The 16,441-nt window shown below is 42.6% G+C and overlaps 1 protein-coding gene across 1 annotated transcript in view; it reads left to right on the forward strand.

Annotated features, from left to right (window-relative positions):
- trabd (TraB domain containing) overlaps positions 1 to 16,441 on the forward strand; it is a 35,891-nt gene that overhangs the window by 2,571 nt on the left and 16,879 nt on the right. Inside the window, exons 3-6 of the mRNA XM_084334868.1 lie at positions 3,999 to 4,065; positions 7,780 to 7,946; positions 10,242 to 10,382; positions 16,290 to 16,400. Of these exons, the coding sequence (XP_084190994.1) occupies positions 3,999 to 4,065; positions 7,780 to 7,946; positions 10,242 to 10,382; positions 16,290 to 16,400 (486 nt within the window). The remainder of the gene's footprint in view (positions 1 to 3,998; positions 4,066 to 7,779; positions 7,947 to 10,241; positions 10,383 to 16,289; positions 16,401 to 16,441) is intronic.

Genomic DNA, 16,441 nt, shown 5'->3' on the forward strand with positions numbered 1-16,441 from the left:
ATAATATAAAGTGCATGTAAAGTGCACAGAGTGGGTATACAGGTACTGTATGTAAACAGGAATAAATGCAGATGGTTGGTTGACGTGACGCTCCACTCTTGTGTTTTACGGTGACACATAAATAATCATTGGTAATCTTTTATTTAAATCTCAACAACTTAATCTTCTTAAACAAATACATCTGTAATTCACGAGTTAATATTTAGTTTGAAACATGACCGTTGTTCACTGGTGTGACTGTCCATGGTAACATTGCTGATCTTCAAACAACTGTAATTAAATAAAATATATAAGACCAAATACATTCAACAGTGTTTACTTTATGAGACTATAGGTTATTTAGCCTTCATGTCCCCACTCCAAATAGTTATGACACATTACTTTTTGTCCACAAATCTGATGTCCACCTAGTGTGGCACCATTCTGTGAATATAGAACAGGCATTCATTTGGGCATCCCATTACTGAGAAGGGTCCTTCTTCATCCAGAAAGTACAGTAGACAGCACTGTTCTATAGTGTGACATGAAATCAGCATCACACTGGTGGAAATGGCCGTCACACCAGTGTACGTAGGCTATAGTAGGTTCTATAAAGCGGTGCAAACTCATCAGAGTTCTACAGCTAATCACTAGGAACTACCCACTGAATCATATGGCTAGAATAATCAGGTCTAGCAGCTAGATAGTTAATTAGCTAGCAAATAAGCAGAATCGCCAACCTCCCTCCCTTCCTTCCAACCTCCCTTCCTCCCTCCCTCCCTCCCCCTTAAGTAATTCAACTATATGTCATTTGACATACATTTTAGATTTTACTTTGGATTTGAGTTCACATCAACCACCCAGATATATTCATCCATATAGATACATGGATAAATAAATATATATACAGTATATACAGTGTTATTGTACATGACTATCATACAGTGATATATCATATAAATTATATGATAACTTATACTTGTACTTATATGGGTATACTATAGGTTGAGGTAGGTAGTACTCAAAGTAGTAGTACAAATCTTAAGAAATTACTCAATGATTGGGATGATCACTGTACAGTCTGTCTCAATTATTGTCTTTTTTTTTTTATCCACTTTTTCTCCCATTTTCTATATTTTCTCCCATCCCAATTTCGTATCATCCAATTCAACCCTCCCCTGTCACGGACGCTGTTTCTTGCCTCCCACAAGCCGGCTGCAATGTGGACTAAGTCATACATAGAACAAGTCCCCTCCGGTACTTGAGGTAACAGCAGTCGCATCTTTTCACCTGCGCAGCTCGATCTCTCAGTGGCGAGGAGTAACGCGTGGGAGGCTCACGCTGCCCCCGACACTTCCTGATTCTACTGCGCAGGCGCACCAACCGACCTGTAGGAGTCGCTGTCCACAACGCCCGATCCCCACCCATCAGTTTCCCACCCCCTAATACGGCCAATGTGTATTAGTACGGACGACCAGCTAAACTGAAAGCAAATGTGGAGCGCTGGGCTCGAACTGACGAGCCCAGCGTCTCCAGCATTTCGTGGCGAGTGCCTTGCCCACTACGCCACGTAGCCGCCCTCTCAATTATTGTCTTGTTGTGTTAAGTTATTGTCCTGGGATGTCTTTTTATGTATTATTATTATTATTATTATTATTATTATTATTATTATTATTATTATTATTATTATTATTATTATTATTATTATTATTATTATTGTATTGTGATATGTTTTGTTTCATGATGAAAAAATAAATAAATAAAAAAGATTTGATAAAAAAAAATGACTCAAATAGAAGTAGGCTACATACTTTTAAAAGTACTCAAAAATGTAGTGTTACTTGAAAAAAAAATGCTCAATTACAGTAACTTGAGAAATTGTAATTAGTTACTTTAAGATAAGATAAGATATTCCTTTATTGATCCCCTTGGGGAAATTTCCACCTGTGTGTTAGTGAGTGATTGCATTGAGGTCAATCGAATGCTTTGACAGCTGTCCTGTTCTCACAGGAGTAGGCGCACGAGGCACCTTGTGTATCATAGAAGTAGGCGGGGTTACACATGAGGCAGCTTGTGTATCATATAAGTAGGCGGGGCGAACACACGAGGCAGCTTGTGTATCATATAAGTAGGCGGGGCGAACACACGAGGCAGCTTGTGTATCATATAAGTAGGCGGGGTGAACACACGAGGCAGCTTGTGTATCATATAAGTAGGCGGGGCTACACATGAGGCAGTTTGTGTATAATATAAGTAGGCGGGGCGAACACACGAGGCAGCTTGTGTATAATATAAGTAGGCGGGGCGAACACACGAGGCAGCTTGTGTATCATATAAGTAGGCGGGGTGAACACACGAGGCAGCTTGTGTATCATATAAGTAGGCGGGGCTACACATGAGGCAGTTTGTCTATCAGAAGTAGGCGGGGCTACACATGAGGCAGCTTGTCTATCAACATATGTAGCAGCACAGCCCTGTGTTGTGAAGAGCATTTTAATATTGTGCTTGTTCATTCTTATCCTACCTTGACTTTGTCATTGCCAAGTTATATAAGTGATCATAAATTAAATAATTAAAGCCATTGAATTGTTGATGCAAAATGCTTTATAATAAAACACAAGATACTTGATAAGGATAAGTGTTCAATAAAGAAACTCAAACCCATTGCCAAACACCTATGCTAATTGAGGGGAGGGGAATAAAAAGGTCATAATATATAATATTAATATATGCATGTGTGTGGGGGGGGGGGGGGGGGGGGGGTACTATACAAACCCGGTTTAGGGTAAGGCCGGGGTGGGTGCAGGAGGAAATGGTTCAAACGTGAGCTCCAGCTATTGACAATGCTGATGCTACATACATACCACATGGCCTCCAGTGGCCACCACAACCAAACATGTAGATTGATAGTAGGGATGTCCCGATCACGTTTTTTTGCTCCCGATCCGATCCCGATCATGTGATTTTGAGTATCTACCGATACCGATATTTCCCGATCCGATCAAAAAAAATATATATATATTTTCAACAAACATGACGTCTTAAACTCATACTGAGGCCTTACCAATAGTATCCAGCTGCAGAACGGCAGACCAGCCACACTCTCAGACCCAAACGCATTTCCTTTGATTTAATTATACATCAAATGATTTATGTCAAAGATTGCAATGCCTCGCTTGAATGAAGTTAACTTTTCACCTGGATAACGTCAACATTCAGGGTGAATGTAATGTGAGAAATTGGGATAAAAAAATAAAAAATAAAAAAAATGTAATTTGGGTCTGAGAGTGTGGCTGGTCTGCCGTTCTGCAGCTGGATACTATTGGTTTGTTTTGGCAAAATTCGTCTGCTCTGTGTGACAATAAATAAATGAATGATGATATGCAATTTAAAACCAAAACTAAGGCCTCAGTATGAGTTTAAGACGTGAACATGGTCATGTTTGTTGAATAAAATAAAAATTCAGATTTTTTTATTTTAATTTTTTTTGTCAATCCCGATCTTCGGAAAATCACGTGATCGGCCCCGGGTTAGGGTTAGGGTTATCCCTAATTGATAGGCAGTGAGAGCCAGCACATCACCAGGGTTATCAAGTGGGCACCTCCCATCACCATCTCTGGAAGACTCAACTTGCTATAATTTGCCTTAAGCAGTAGGCTAGACCTGTGCAAAATGCTAATGTCTGAGTGTCACAATTAGAGTTGGCAAGCGCTTAGCTCTTGAACACACACACACACACACACACACACACACACACACACACACACACACACACACACACACACACACACACACACACACACACACACACACACACACACACACACACACACACACACACACACACACACACACACACACACACACACACACACACACACACACACAAACACAAACAAACAAACAAACAAACAAACAAACAAACAAACAAACAAACAAACAAACAAACAAACACGACATGCATTAGCATTTTCTCGTCAGGCTGGATAGGCCTCTTATTGTTTGCTGTACTCTGTCAGGACGAGTCAGTCGGCCCATCAGAGGACCCCTCTGAAGATGAGCTGCCAAGTCTTCCCCCAGGCCTCTGTAAGTGTGTGACTGTTTGGTTTTGTTTGTACTGTGTACATATTAGGGATGTTTTCCTAGATCGAGTAGGAACCTATTGTGATGTTTCTTCTTGACTTGTACAAGAATACTTGTACATCCCATGGGGGCTATTCCATGTGATCTCGGGCTATACAAATACATTTTATTTTAAATTTGATTTACTCGCACAAATTACTCTAGTAGTGAGATCGAGTAGTGATCGAGTACTCATTCATGCAAATCTATTTCTAGATGCATGAAGAGTGGCAGCAATAACAATGCACAGCGATGCTTAACACATTGAGTGCCACGCCCCTTCCGAGAAGTGACCACGTCCATTAACCCCATGTAAACGTAGTTGTACTTTGTAGAGCTAAACCTATATTTTATAGTATAGCTATGGGTCTGATAACGCCGTAGAGTCTCATTGAGCTGCTTCTGGTCAACGTGCAAAAAACTGATAATTTTTTCAGCCGTACATTTCCGTTTTATACCGTTTTGAATATGAACATAGTCCGGCCGCTTCTGAGCAATTCCAGGGAAAAGACACGAAAACAGCGTTTTTGTGTAATTCAATAAACATGTTGTCATTTTTCGCCTGATTATCGGATCTTCCTGAAATCAACGCTAGATCATCACTATTATCCTTCCTCGTGCACGCATGCAATGTGATTTAGACAGTATGCACAAGGTGCCCGCTGAATTATGAATGGCAATAGATAATAAAAGGAATATCGTGACAGAAACGTAGATCTACGTTTCCGGCACTCAACCTTCGGGCGACAGAAACATAGATCTACGTGAACGGCAGTCAATGTGTTAACTCAATCTGCGCCAACAACGTTTATATACGCGTTTGCTCGAAAACCTTTGAACGCCAACCACGTTCAATATATATGTTATTTTGTCCGATTTTAATATTCTATTCAATGTCACAGACCTGTATGTTGCCGTTAAAAGGCATACTGGGACCCCGAGGGTGCAGTACCGACCAGCTCCTGCTAGGTGGCAGTATCGAGAGTGCAGTAAACCCTGTTCTAGACCGTGTGTTACATTTAAATACCACTGGGCGGAGAATGTTAGTACAGGGAAGCCTAGAGGTTCACTCGATCACATTGAAAAGTCTCCGGGACACTCGATGCATGTGTTGTGCCGGATTATGTCGTGGACCAGATGGACATCAGATGGACCAGATGGACATCAAACAATTGGAATATTCTTTTTGGAATAGCCCCGATCAAAGGTAAGGACTATCTGACGTCAATTCCAGCTTGATCCTGCAATGTTTTCATAGCGATCCATCTGATCAGCGTGTGTAGTGTTCAAAACGAATGCCGTTACTGGCCATCAAAGCATCAGAAACGACCCCCATCAGGGGCCCCCTTTCATGCATTCATGATCACAACAGTCAGTTACCATAATAATTACATAATTTCGACTCCATCTGCAGTATCTATGACACAATGACTTTTTTTATAAAATACTTTTCAATTGAAAGTGAAAACTAAGTAAGCATACTAATCGATATATATCTGCCTGCCAGACATAAACCAACATCAAATAACCATATCTGAGTTCTTCCCAGAATGTAAGTAAGAAGTAATGTAATTATATAATTTTTTATAAACTTATTTATCTTGAATGATCACCTTTCTTAGACCATTTACCAATGCGACTATAATAATGGTCTAGTCTAAAGAGTGAGTCCGTCAGCTTAGTTGTCGGAGCAGACCCTCTTGTTATGACACTGACAGGGTCATGAGGGGTGGAGATTCACTCAAGAGAGGAGAGGCAGTGGTCAAATTAATAAATTTAAAATAAACAATCATAATAATGTAATTATTTTCTTTTTTAGGACAGCCAGAATTGTAGTTCCAGTAGTTAACTGCACCTCAAAATGTAAAGAAAAATGTAATTAACTACTAAAATGACTGGTCATTTATATTGGGTTGATACCAGCAAGCTACTGCGAAATGTAGTGAAACTTACTGTACACTTAGTTTAATTACGTGTAGTGAAGCTACTCCCCAACACTGACAAGATTGTTGCTGTTAGCCTCTCATCTCCAGGGTGTGAGACTGTCAGTTTGTTTAGTGCTCCATCGTTACCATGTAGTGCGGCCCATACCCACAGCATAAGGTGCGTTATCAATCAGCATTATCCTATCTGGCATGAGACGGCAAGAATGCAGTTTTTCCAGTCGAAGGTTTGTAAGAACCAAGTGTTATCTTTGTCCTCTGTCACTAATGGTAAACTAAGGACGTTTTTCTCTTTCTCCTTGGTTGTGTCTGAACAATTATCTTAACCTACAGTACACAATCAGACAGAAGCTACTAACCCTACTACCCTCAGTACCGACACAATCTGACAGAAGCTACTAACCCTACTACCCTCAGTACCTACACAATCAGACAGAAGCTACTAACCATACTACCCTCAGTACCTACACAATCAGACAGAAGCTACTAACCCTACTACCCTCAGTACCTACACAATCGGCCAGAAGCTACTAACCCAACTACCCTCAGTACCTACACAATCAGACAGAAGCTACTAACCCTACTACCCTCAGTACCGACACAATCAGACAGAAGCTACTAACCCTACTACCCTCAGTACCTACACAATCGGACAGAAGCTACTAACCATACTACCCTCAGTACCTACACAATCAGACAGAAGCTACTAACCCTACTACCCTCAGAACCGACACAATCAGACAGAAGCTACTAACCCTACTACCCTCAGTACCGACACAATCAGACAGAAGCTACTAACCCTACTACCCTCAGTACCGACACAATCAGACAGAAGCTACTAACCCTACTACCCTCAGTACCTACACAATCAGACAGAAGCTACTAACCCTACTACCCTCAGTACCTACACAATCAGACAGAAGCTACTAACCCTACTACCCTCAGTACCTACACAATCAGACAGAAGCTACTAACCCTACTACCCTCAGTACCTACACAATCAGACAGAAGCTACTAACCCTACTACCCTCAGTACCTACACAATCAGACAGAAGCTACTAACCCTACTACCCTCAGTACCTACACAATCAGACAGAAGCTACTAACCCTACTACCCTCAGTACCTACACAATCAGACAGAAGCTACTAACCCTACTACCCTCAGTACCTACACAATCAGACAGAAGCTACTAACCCTACTACCCTCAGTACCTACACAATCAGACAGAAGCTACTAACCCTACTACCCTCAGTACCTACACAATCAGACAGAAGCTACTAACCCTACTACCCACACTCTCACTCTCCGTCCCTTGCTAATCCTCCTGTCTCTTTGTGTGTTGTCTCACTCTCCGTCCCTTGCTAATCCTCCTGTCTCTTGTGTCTCGTCTCCTCTCCATCCCTTGCTAATGCTCCTGTCTCTTTGTGTCTCGTCTCCTCTCCATCCCTTGCTAACGCTCCTGTCTCCGCGTCCTCTGTCCCCGTGTCCTCTCTCTCCGCGTCCTCTCTCTCCGTGTCCTCTCTCTGTGTCCTCTCTCTCTCTCCATGTCCTCTCTCCGTGTCCTCTCTCTCTGTGTCCTCTCTCTCTCCATGTCCTCTCTCTCCGTGTCCTCTCTCTCCGTGTCCTCTCTCTCCATGTCCTCTCCGTGTCCTCTCTCTCTCTCCATGTCCTCTGTCTCCGTGTCCTCTCTTTCTCTGCGTCCTCTCTCTCCGTGTCCTCTCTCTCTCTGCGCAGCGGACAGCGAGGCGGTGGAGCTGCTGTGGCAGGTGAGAGCCCAGCGGCGCCAGTCGTCCCCAGAGCTCCCCGAGACGGTCACCCGGCTGACGGCCCCCGACGGCAGCCTGCTCTACCTGGTGGGCACCGCCCATTTCAGTGACAGCAGCAAGCAGGATGTGGCCACGGTGAGCAACTGACACATTCAGTGATTCTTTTGTTGGACCCCGGGGTTCGGCCTAGAAGAGCGAATGTCCCTACCTGACTGACTGGGTGGCTGACTGGGTGGCTGACTCCCTGTTGTTGAAGCACGAATGCGTGAGTGACTCTCCATCATTGACCTTCTAGCAGAGCAGCGTGTGGCACATTTGAACCCTTTCACGACCACACTACCAAATGGTTAACCCTTTCACTGTGACAACAATACAGAAGGTTAACACTTTCACTGCCACACGACAAAGGGTTAATATCTGCAGCACAAATCCGCTAAAACAGCATATTCTATATAATAGCGGACCAACATGAACAAATTGCCAACTTTGATTGAGGCACAATAAATCACACGCAAGATCCAACAGTGGTGAGAGTGATAATAGTGATAACAGTAGTGAATGACGAGAGTCAGTCACTGCACGGGGTCCAAGGAGTCACTCACCCAGGTGTTGCAGGACTGTGTTCATGATGTGTGATGTCAGAGCGACTGGCCTGTAGTCGTTCAAAGCGCTTGGGCGTCCCTTCTTTGGCAATGCAGGAGGTCTTCCAGAGTTTAGTTTAGACTTCATTTGAACAGGGACAACACACCTTAATGAAATTATATACCAATGATGTAAACTACCCATAATTGATCAGTAGGGTTTAACCTGGAGGTTGGGCTTTAATGTGAGACAGTGTTAGCCAAAGCAAATGTTCAACTGTTGTCCATGGGCCTGGTGTTAAAAAGCCGCTAAAAATAAAAGCCTAATATATATAGCATGCAAACAGTTAAATAAGAACAGGTTAAAAACACATTATGCAAAATATGAGTAAAAGTTTTGCTAATAGCTAAAGAGCACATTGACGACATATGTTAGCAGACATGTACAAACATAAGCACAAATACTCTATGCAGACAAACAGACATGAGAGCTATATATGGCAGCACATACATTAGCAGATGTATAGCACATGCATTTGCATTATGTACAAACATAAGCAGACATGTACACACAATGATAAGACGTATTAGGTACACACTATCATACATGTAGGCAAGCAAGCAGACAGGGTTGGGGTTCTGAAGGGCTGTTGTGTTCACATGTGTAATTATTGTTGTTGTCCCAGCTTAAGTGTTTAGTACTCTTGCTGCTTCTGCTTTGTTTTTGGCATGTAAATTACTGCTGGTTACTTATAATCAGAGAGCTGTTGGTGAAATTGTGGAGATTTGCCTTGATATGCAAGAGTGTGTTTAAGTCATGTTTTTAATTAATATTCATGAGCACGATAAGTGGTCATCAAACATTGACCATAACCTAAATACGCCTAAAATACATAAGTAAATGGAAGATTGCCCCACTTCTACAAGGCCATTTTCATGTTATTTGTATCTAGGGGCATCTATGGACCTCAGGGAATGTATTAACATTAATTAATACGTTCTGTATTGATCGATTTATGGCATGATATGAATCTCGGCCCTGAACGTAAGGTCAAGCCTGTCGGGCTTAAGGGGTTAAGAGTGATGATGTGTTGAGGTCTACTGTGTTTAAAGTGGCGTTCCTCTTTTGTAGCAGAAATGTGGCTGCTATTTTCCACGACAGCCTATCCACTTCACTTCATCCTTTTTTTTTTATCCACTTTTTCTCCCATTTTTTCTATATTTTCTCCCATCCCAATTTCGTATCATCCAATTCAACCCTCCCCTGTCACGAACGCTGTTTCTTGCCTCCCACAAGCCGGCTGCAATGTGGACTAAGTCATACATAGCACAAGTCCCCTCCGGTACTTGAGGTAACAGCAGTCGCATCTTTTCACCTGCGCAGCTCGATCTCTCAGTGTCGAGGAGTAACGCGTGGGAGGCTCACGCTGCCCCCGACACTTCCTGATTCTACTGCGCAGGCGCACCAACCGACTTGTAGGAGTCGCTTGTTCACAACGCCCGATCCCCACCCTTCAGTTTCCCTCCCCGTAATATGGCCAATGTGTATTACTGCGGACGACCAGCTAAACTGAAAACAATGTGGAGCGCTGGATTCGAACACGCGAATCCTAGCGTCTCCACACTGGTGGCGAGTGCCTTGCCCACTACACCACCTAGCCGCCCCACTTCACTTCATCCTTTATCTTGATCTTCTCTCTCTCTCTCTCTCTCTCTCTCTCTCTCTCTCTCTCCCTCTCTCCCTCTCCCTCTCTCCCTCTCTCCCTCCCTCTCACTCTCTCCATACAAACACACGCTGCCTATAATTTGTGATTCCTGTCCTCTCTCTTCTCCTCGCTCTCCTGCGCAGACGATCCGTGCGGTGCAGCCAGACGTGGTAGTGGTGGAGCTGTGCCAGTACAGGGTGTCCATGTTGAAGATGGACGAGAAGACGCTGCTGAAGGAGGCCAAGGAGATCAACCTGGACAAGGTCCAGCAGGCCATCAAACAGGTGAGGAGTGGGGGGGGGGGCTGAAGTCAGACACGCATGGCCATAGAAAGATGAACAATTCCAGTGCAATATGTCAAAATACCATTCGATTTCACCCCCACTTGCACAAGTGCCACTAAGTCAAATATGAACTGCACTTCCCCCCCCAAAAATGTTGCATAATGCAACCATTTTACTTGCAGTCTAGAGCTCTGAAATGACAACTTTGGTAGTGCCAAAATAAAGAGAGATGCTCACGTTATATATAATCATTATCTCTGTGGAATAAAATGGTTGTTAAAATGACAATAATATAGTTGTATAATATGTTGTGACATTGATTCCGCACGGAGGTTACACGTTGTTGCACTTCCTATCCAGTCGGCTCCGTTTAGGTTAGCTACTGTAGTAGCAGAGGCTCTGTTGTGATTTTTAATGCACAATAAATATTCAACATTCTCTTTTGAGACTCCGCCTCAGACTCTTATCATTTGGCACTAAAAGCTAAATATTGTCACCGGTATCATGGCTGTCCGCATTATGTCATTAATTGCGTGCATGTGTGGGAGAGGTTGATCAGTTAGCCACGTTAGCATGAGCTAGCAGTTAACGCGAGCTAGGTTAGATGGAAACAAGACAATATAACGTTACTGGTGAAAAAGTGATTTACCTTGGCATACTCCTTTGCCAATTTGCTGTACTTTGCTTGCAGATCTGCAGCCATTATTGCTGGATTATGAATAGCCCCAACTTTAGCCAAGGTAACGTTAAAGCTAAAACTAGCTTTTCGGTTAGCTCTTCAGCTAATGCTAATAACACCAGCAAGCGAATACATCAGAGCTCCCTGTCACACTGCTGTCGGGACGATGGCATTTAAGAAAGTATCTGCTGTTAAAATGACAAACAGCATTGACACTTTCATTCACGGTTGATTAAAACACGTTTGTTTTATAATGCTCACTCTCAGTAGGAGGATACCGCACGTATTGTTTATAAATGACGTCATATGGTATCGGAGCGCAGAATTAGAGGGTACTCGCCGATACCGATACCAGCATTTTAGGCAGGTATCGGAGGCATTTCCGATACTGGTATCGGTATCGGAACAACTCTAAAGTTAACCACTACACCACCGTGTTAACCACTACACCACCGTGCCGCCAAATGAGTTTCCCCCAAGGAGATGAATAATAAAAGTACAACTTAAATCAATTAGCTATAATTAATCAATTTGTTGTTCTTTGTGGAGCCAGGAACACATCCTACCTATCTACTGGCCAGTTCGTAAAGGTTTTTAGTTGCGAAGCACCTCTATGACGGCCAATGTCACTAACTCACTCCGCCGCTAGCGGCAGGCAAGGCACTTAGTGGGTGTGGGGAGGCCGGGCAGGGAAGGGCACCAGTAATGTGTTCCCAGATTGAGTGATCGCATTAATCCCTCGAGGGATGATCAAATCCTCGCTTAGGGAAATCTATTTTTAGAATGCATCTTAATGAAGCCCAAATGAAAAAGACATTAGCAACTTCAGAGACCAGAGGGTGGGACGTATAAACACATTTACTATCCAATAGCATTGTGAGGTTGAACAACAGTTCCCATTGACTGTAAATGTGCTTAAAAATAAACATCTTCTTTAAATAGCTAAAAGGGATGTTGTAATTTTGCAACCGAGGGCCTAGCAGGGTTAAAGAGCATGGCAACAGCAATAACAATGGTCAGCAATATACCCAATACTTAATGTGTATTGTCAATAAAAAAAAAGGCAGTTACCATTACAATGTAACCAGTTACGATGCGGACAGAGTGGAGGTCATGTGATTATCACAAATTTTGTGATAATCACATTACCTCCACTCTGTCTGCATCGGGTCTCTCCTCTCATGGAACAACATGGTACAGCATGTCTTCTCTTCTTTGGCTAGTAGTAGTAGTAACATTAGCTGTGTTTGGGTCAATGTAACTTTAACAGGTATCTAGCCACAACTTCAATGTGTGTCCTTACCAATAAAATGCTACAAAATTGGGCGGCATGTTTTGGCACAATTTGGAAATGCACAAACGTTACAACATAGAAGCCTCCTCTCCAACTCTCTCTACTGTTGTCATACTTGTATGCCGTGACAAATAAAACTCTTGACTTGACTTCCTGCAACAACTCACGTCTCGCGTGATAGAGAGCGAGACTTCTGAGATTTCTGTTTCAGTGGCAAAAACAAGCACTTTTAGTGGACATACCTGGTAACCAAATAATTTATAATAAATAGAAACCTAGACGGGTACTCGGAGAGATACCAACTCTCCAATACTCCATACCAACACAGACGGACAAAGCCCTACCCATCTGGTTAAATGAGCACTTGACCAAAAAAAATCATGATTTGTATATCAATTACTCATCCTGTGATTTTTTTTGTCTTCTTGCACGTCTCCACAGTAAACGTAGAATCTAAAATAATTTTGGTTTGGTTTTGGATAACTATACCGAACTATCAAAACATCTGTTTACAAACCTGCTCTCACAATTTGTGGAGTATAATCCAAGTCTCATTTATCCAGTGCCTTCAAAAGGTGTAAAAAAATAAAAATAAAAACTTTATACTGTATCTGGACAACGATGGAAATCAATCATCGATCGATTTGAAGAACATTCTATAATTCAGGTCCTTGGCCTGCGGTCGGCCTGTGGGCGACAGTTCATCCAATCAGAACTGTAGAAGATATGGCCAGTGCAGACAGATAGATGGCCTGGGTGACAGAATAACAGCAATAACCCCTCCAGCACTGTGCAGGTCTAATAAAAATCGAGTTCCCTCATAAACCACTCGAGTCCCTCGTAAACCACTCAAGCTCCTTGTAACGGCGAGTAATCGAGGAATCGATTTGCCCACGCCCATCCCTAGAAGGGGATATTGGTGGTACACACACCAGAAATGCAAGGGAATAGGTGCTGGAAAATAAATAGTAAATATTAGATTTAGACTAGTTTATGTGTTCCACAGATAAGACATCAAATTGTCCCATTTAAAAAAAGATTTTCATAGATCAGTCCCTATAGTTCTAAATGGTAAATGGCTGCATATATATAGCGCTTTTATCCAAAACGCTTTACAATTTGTTCCTCACATTTGTCCCATTCACTCACACATTCACACACCGACGGCGGAGGCAACCATGCAAGGTGCCAACCTGCTCATCAGGAGCAATTAGGGTTTAAGTGTCTTGCTCAAGGACACATCGACACGCTGCCCGGGAGGAGGGGGAATCGAACCGGGAACTTCCGGATTACCAGACGACTGCTCTACCTCCCGAGCCACTAAACCCTAAATTCTTTATGAACGCCTACATTTTCTAATTTCTGAAACCACATTTTTCCAATCCTGGTACAAAGTAAAGCACCAAGAGGGTTTTTTTTTTTTAACCTAGAGCATGCTGCTTGACAGCAGTGCAGCTTCTATCTTTTTAAGTGTCACTTTCAGTTAGGGCTGGGCGATAAAACGATAACTATCGCGATAAATTATTTCCTCGAAATAAACATGAAACGTGGTCGCAAAGTTTCGATATATCGATTTTCCAAGCTTGGCTCCGTTCAGCCTTGGCTCAGCACACTCACTAACAACAACCAACCTTACGTGATGACGTGCTACGCACAACAGCTAACAACCAATCAGTGAAGGAGATGGCCGAGATCGACGGAGACCCGGAAGGAGACCCAGAGCGGTAGGACTCACTCAACAACAAGGCTTGCTAGGCTAATTAGCTTGCACGGCGTTGTTTTAAAAATTTTACGTGCCGAGTATGTGTGTGTGGTGAATTCTGAGGCCACGTTTATAGTAGTGGTGGTATACAGTGGTAGTCGTTTCAATATATTGTGGCGGAAGAGAGTATTTTAGTGTGATATTTAGCACATTGTCATGGAATACACCGCGTAGAAGCAACAGGCTGGCTAGGTTAACTAGCTTGCACGGCACTGTTTTATATATTTACGTGCCGAGTATGTGTGTGTTTTGAATTCTGAGGCCACGTTTATAGTAGTGTGGGAGTGGACGTCGTTTCAATATATTGTGGCGGAAGAGAGTATTTTAGTGTCATATTTATTGTCATGAGATACTCCGCTTGTCGGCTAACTGCTAACATGCGAGGACTGATGACGACATCAACTCGACTTGAGACATTCGCAGCAGCATATTAGAAGTTAATTAAACTTGACAGACATTATATCGACGATAATTATCGATATCGAATTATATGAAAATAATTTTATAATTTTATCGCGATAACGTTTTTGGTCATATCGCCCAGCCCTACTTTCAGTCCAACCACCTCCTTTTGATTGACAGCCAGTTCGAATGGACCAAGGAGTTTAAGCACAAGGGTGTTTTTCCACACTCCCAGTGCACTCATCCTGTGTTCACCTCTGTGCTTGTGGCGTGCTTGTGTGTGTTGCTGTGCACAGTTGATACACACTTTCTCTGCTACTGTGTGCTCTATAGCTCCAATTACATTAAGTTCATTCTAGTGGTCAAAAAGTCCACTGGATACCTTTTTTAATCCTGTTTGAAGTTGATGTCAGCCATCAAGCCTCTTTGTCAGATCTGCCCCCTTTCTTGATTCCTTTAAAGGAAAACTCCAACATTTTGGGAAATTTGCTTATTTAACATCTTCCCTGGAGTTAGACAAGAAGATACATACCTTTTTTGTCTCTGTGCATGCATTAGGCTTAGGGAACAGCCGCTCCGTTAGCGTAGCTTAGCTTCATCACTGGAAGTGGGTCAGACTTGTACCCTGACGTTCCCTACAGTCACGAAATACACTCTAAATACAACTCCAAAACGTTCCTGTAAACATGTTGTGACCTGTGTATTTACCATGTGGAGAAATAAAAAATTATTGAATTCGACAATTACGTTTTCTAAGCAAATATACTCTGAACAATTTTTTGCCTAACCACTCCTCTCTGGGTGCAGTGATTTCAGTGCTACTTTCTAACGTGACGCCGTGTTTGTTTACATTCTCATTTCATTCAAATGATCCGGACCGATTGAAGTTTATGGATACCATGACTTAAAATCCTCTTACCTTGACGATTAAAAGCCTCCCCAATTTAGAGAACAGTATTCCCATGGCTGGTCTTGATATACACGCTAATGGAGCTAACCAGCAACCGGACACTCAAACAGATAACGAGGGTAACTTCCGGTCGGGGAGTTCCAAAATAAAAGAGCGACGAAAGTAGCACTGAAATCACTGCGCCCAGAGAGGAGTGGTTAGGCAAAAAATTGTTCAGAGTATATTTGCTTAGAAAGCGTAATTGTCTAATTCAATTATTTTTTATTTCTCCACGTGGTAAATACACAGGTCACAACATGTTTACAGGAACGTTTTGGAGTTGTATTTGGAGTGTATTTGGTGACTGTAGGGGACTGTAGGGAACGTCAGGGTACAAGTCTGACCCACTTCCAGTGATGAAGCTAAGCTACACTAACGGAGCGGCTGTTCCCTAAGACTAATGCATGCACAGAGACAAAAAAGGTATGTATCTTCTTGTCTAACTCCAGGGAAGATGTTAAATAAGCTAATTTCCCAAAATGTTGGAGTTTTCCTTTAAGTTCAGCCTCAAAACACACTTCTCTAGCCTCTGGATCCCCCTGATATGGTATGAAAAAAATCCCCCTGTTAAAAAAGTGAATAATACCTAATTATTACCTATGCCTAGGATCTGTTGTTTTTAATTAGTTGATTTGTGCCGATGTGTATAGAAATAGATGCCTATGTGATCTCTTTCTGTTTTTTTCTGTCTTGTCCTGTGATTTTACTACCTGCCCTGGTCTGTACAGCACTTTGGTCAACATGTCTTTATTTATTTAAAAAAAAATTAAGTACCGGTACTTTATAAATCAATGTGTCGTGACTTGATGTGTGTCTGTCAGAACGGCCTGATGTCGGGCCTGATGCAGATCCTGCTGCTCAAGGTGTCGGCTCACATCACGGAGCAGCTGGGCATGGCTCCTGGGGGAGAGTTCAGAGAGGCCTTCAGAGAGGTGACACACACACACACACATATTTGTTGCCAAATTCTCAT

Source organism: Notolepis coatsorum (assembly GCF_963971535.1).
Source record: "Notolepis coatsorum genome assembly, chromosome: 18".
Lineage (NCBI taxonomy): Eukaryota > Metazoa > Chordata > Actinopteri > Aulopiformes > Paralepididae > Notolepis > Notolepis coatsorum.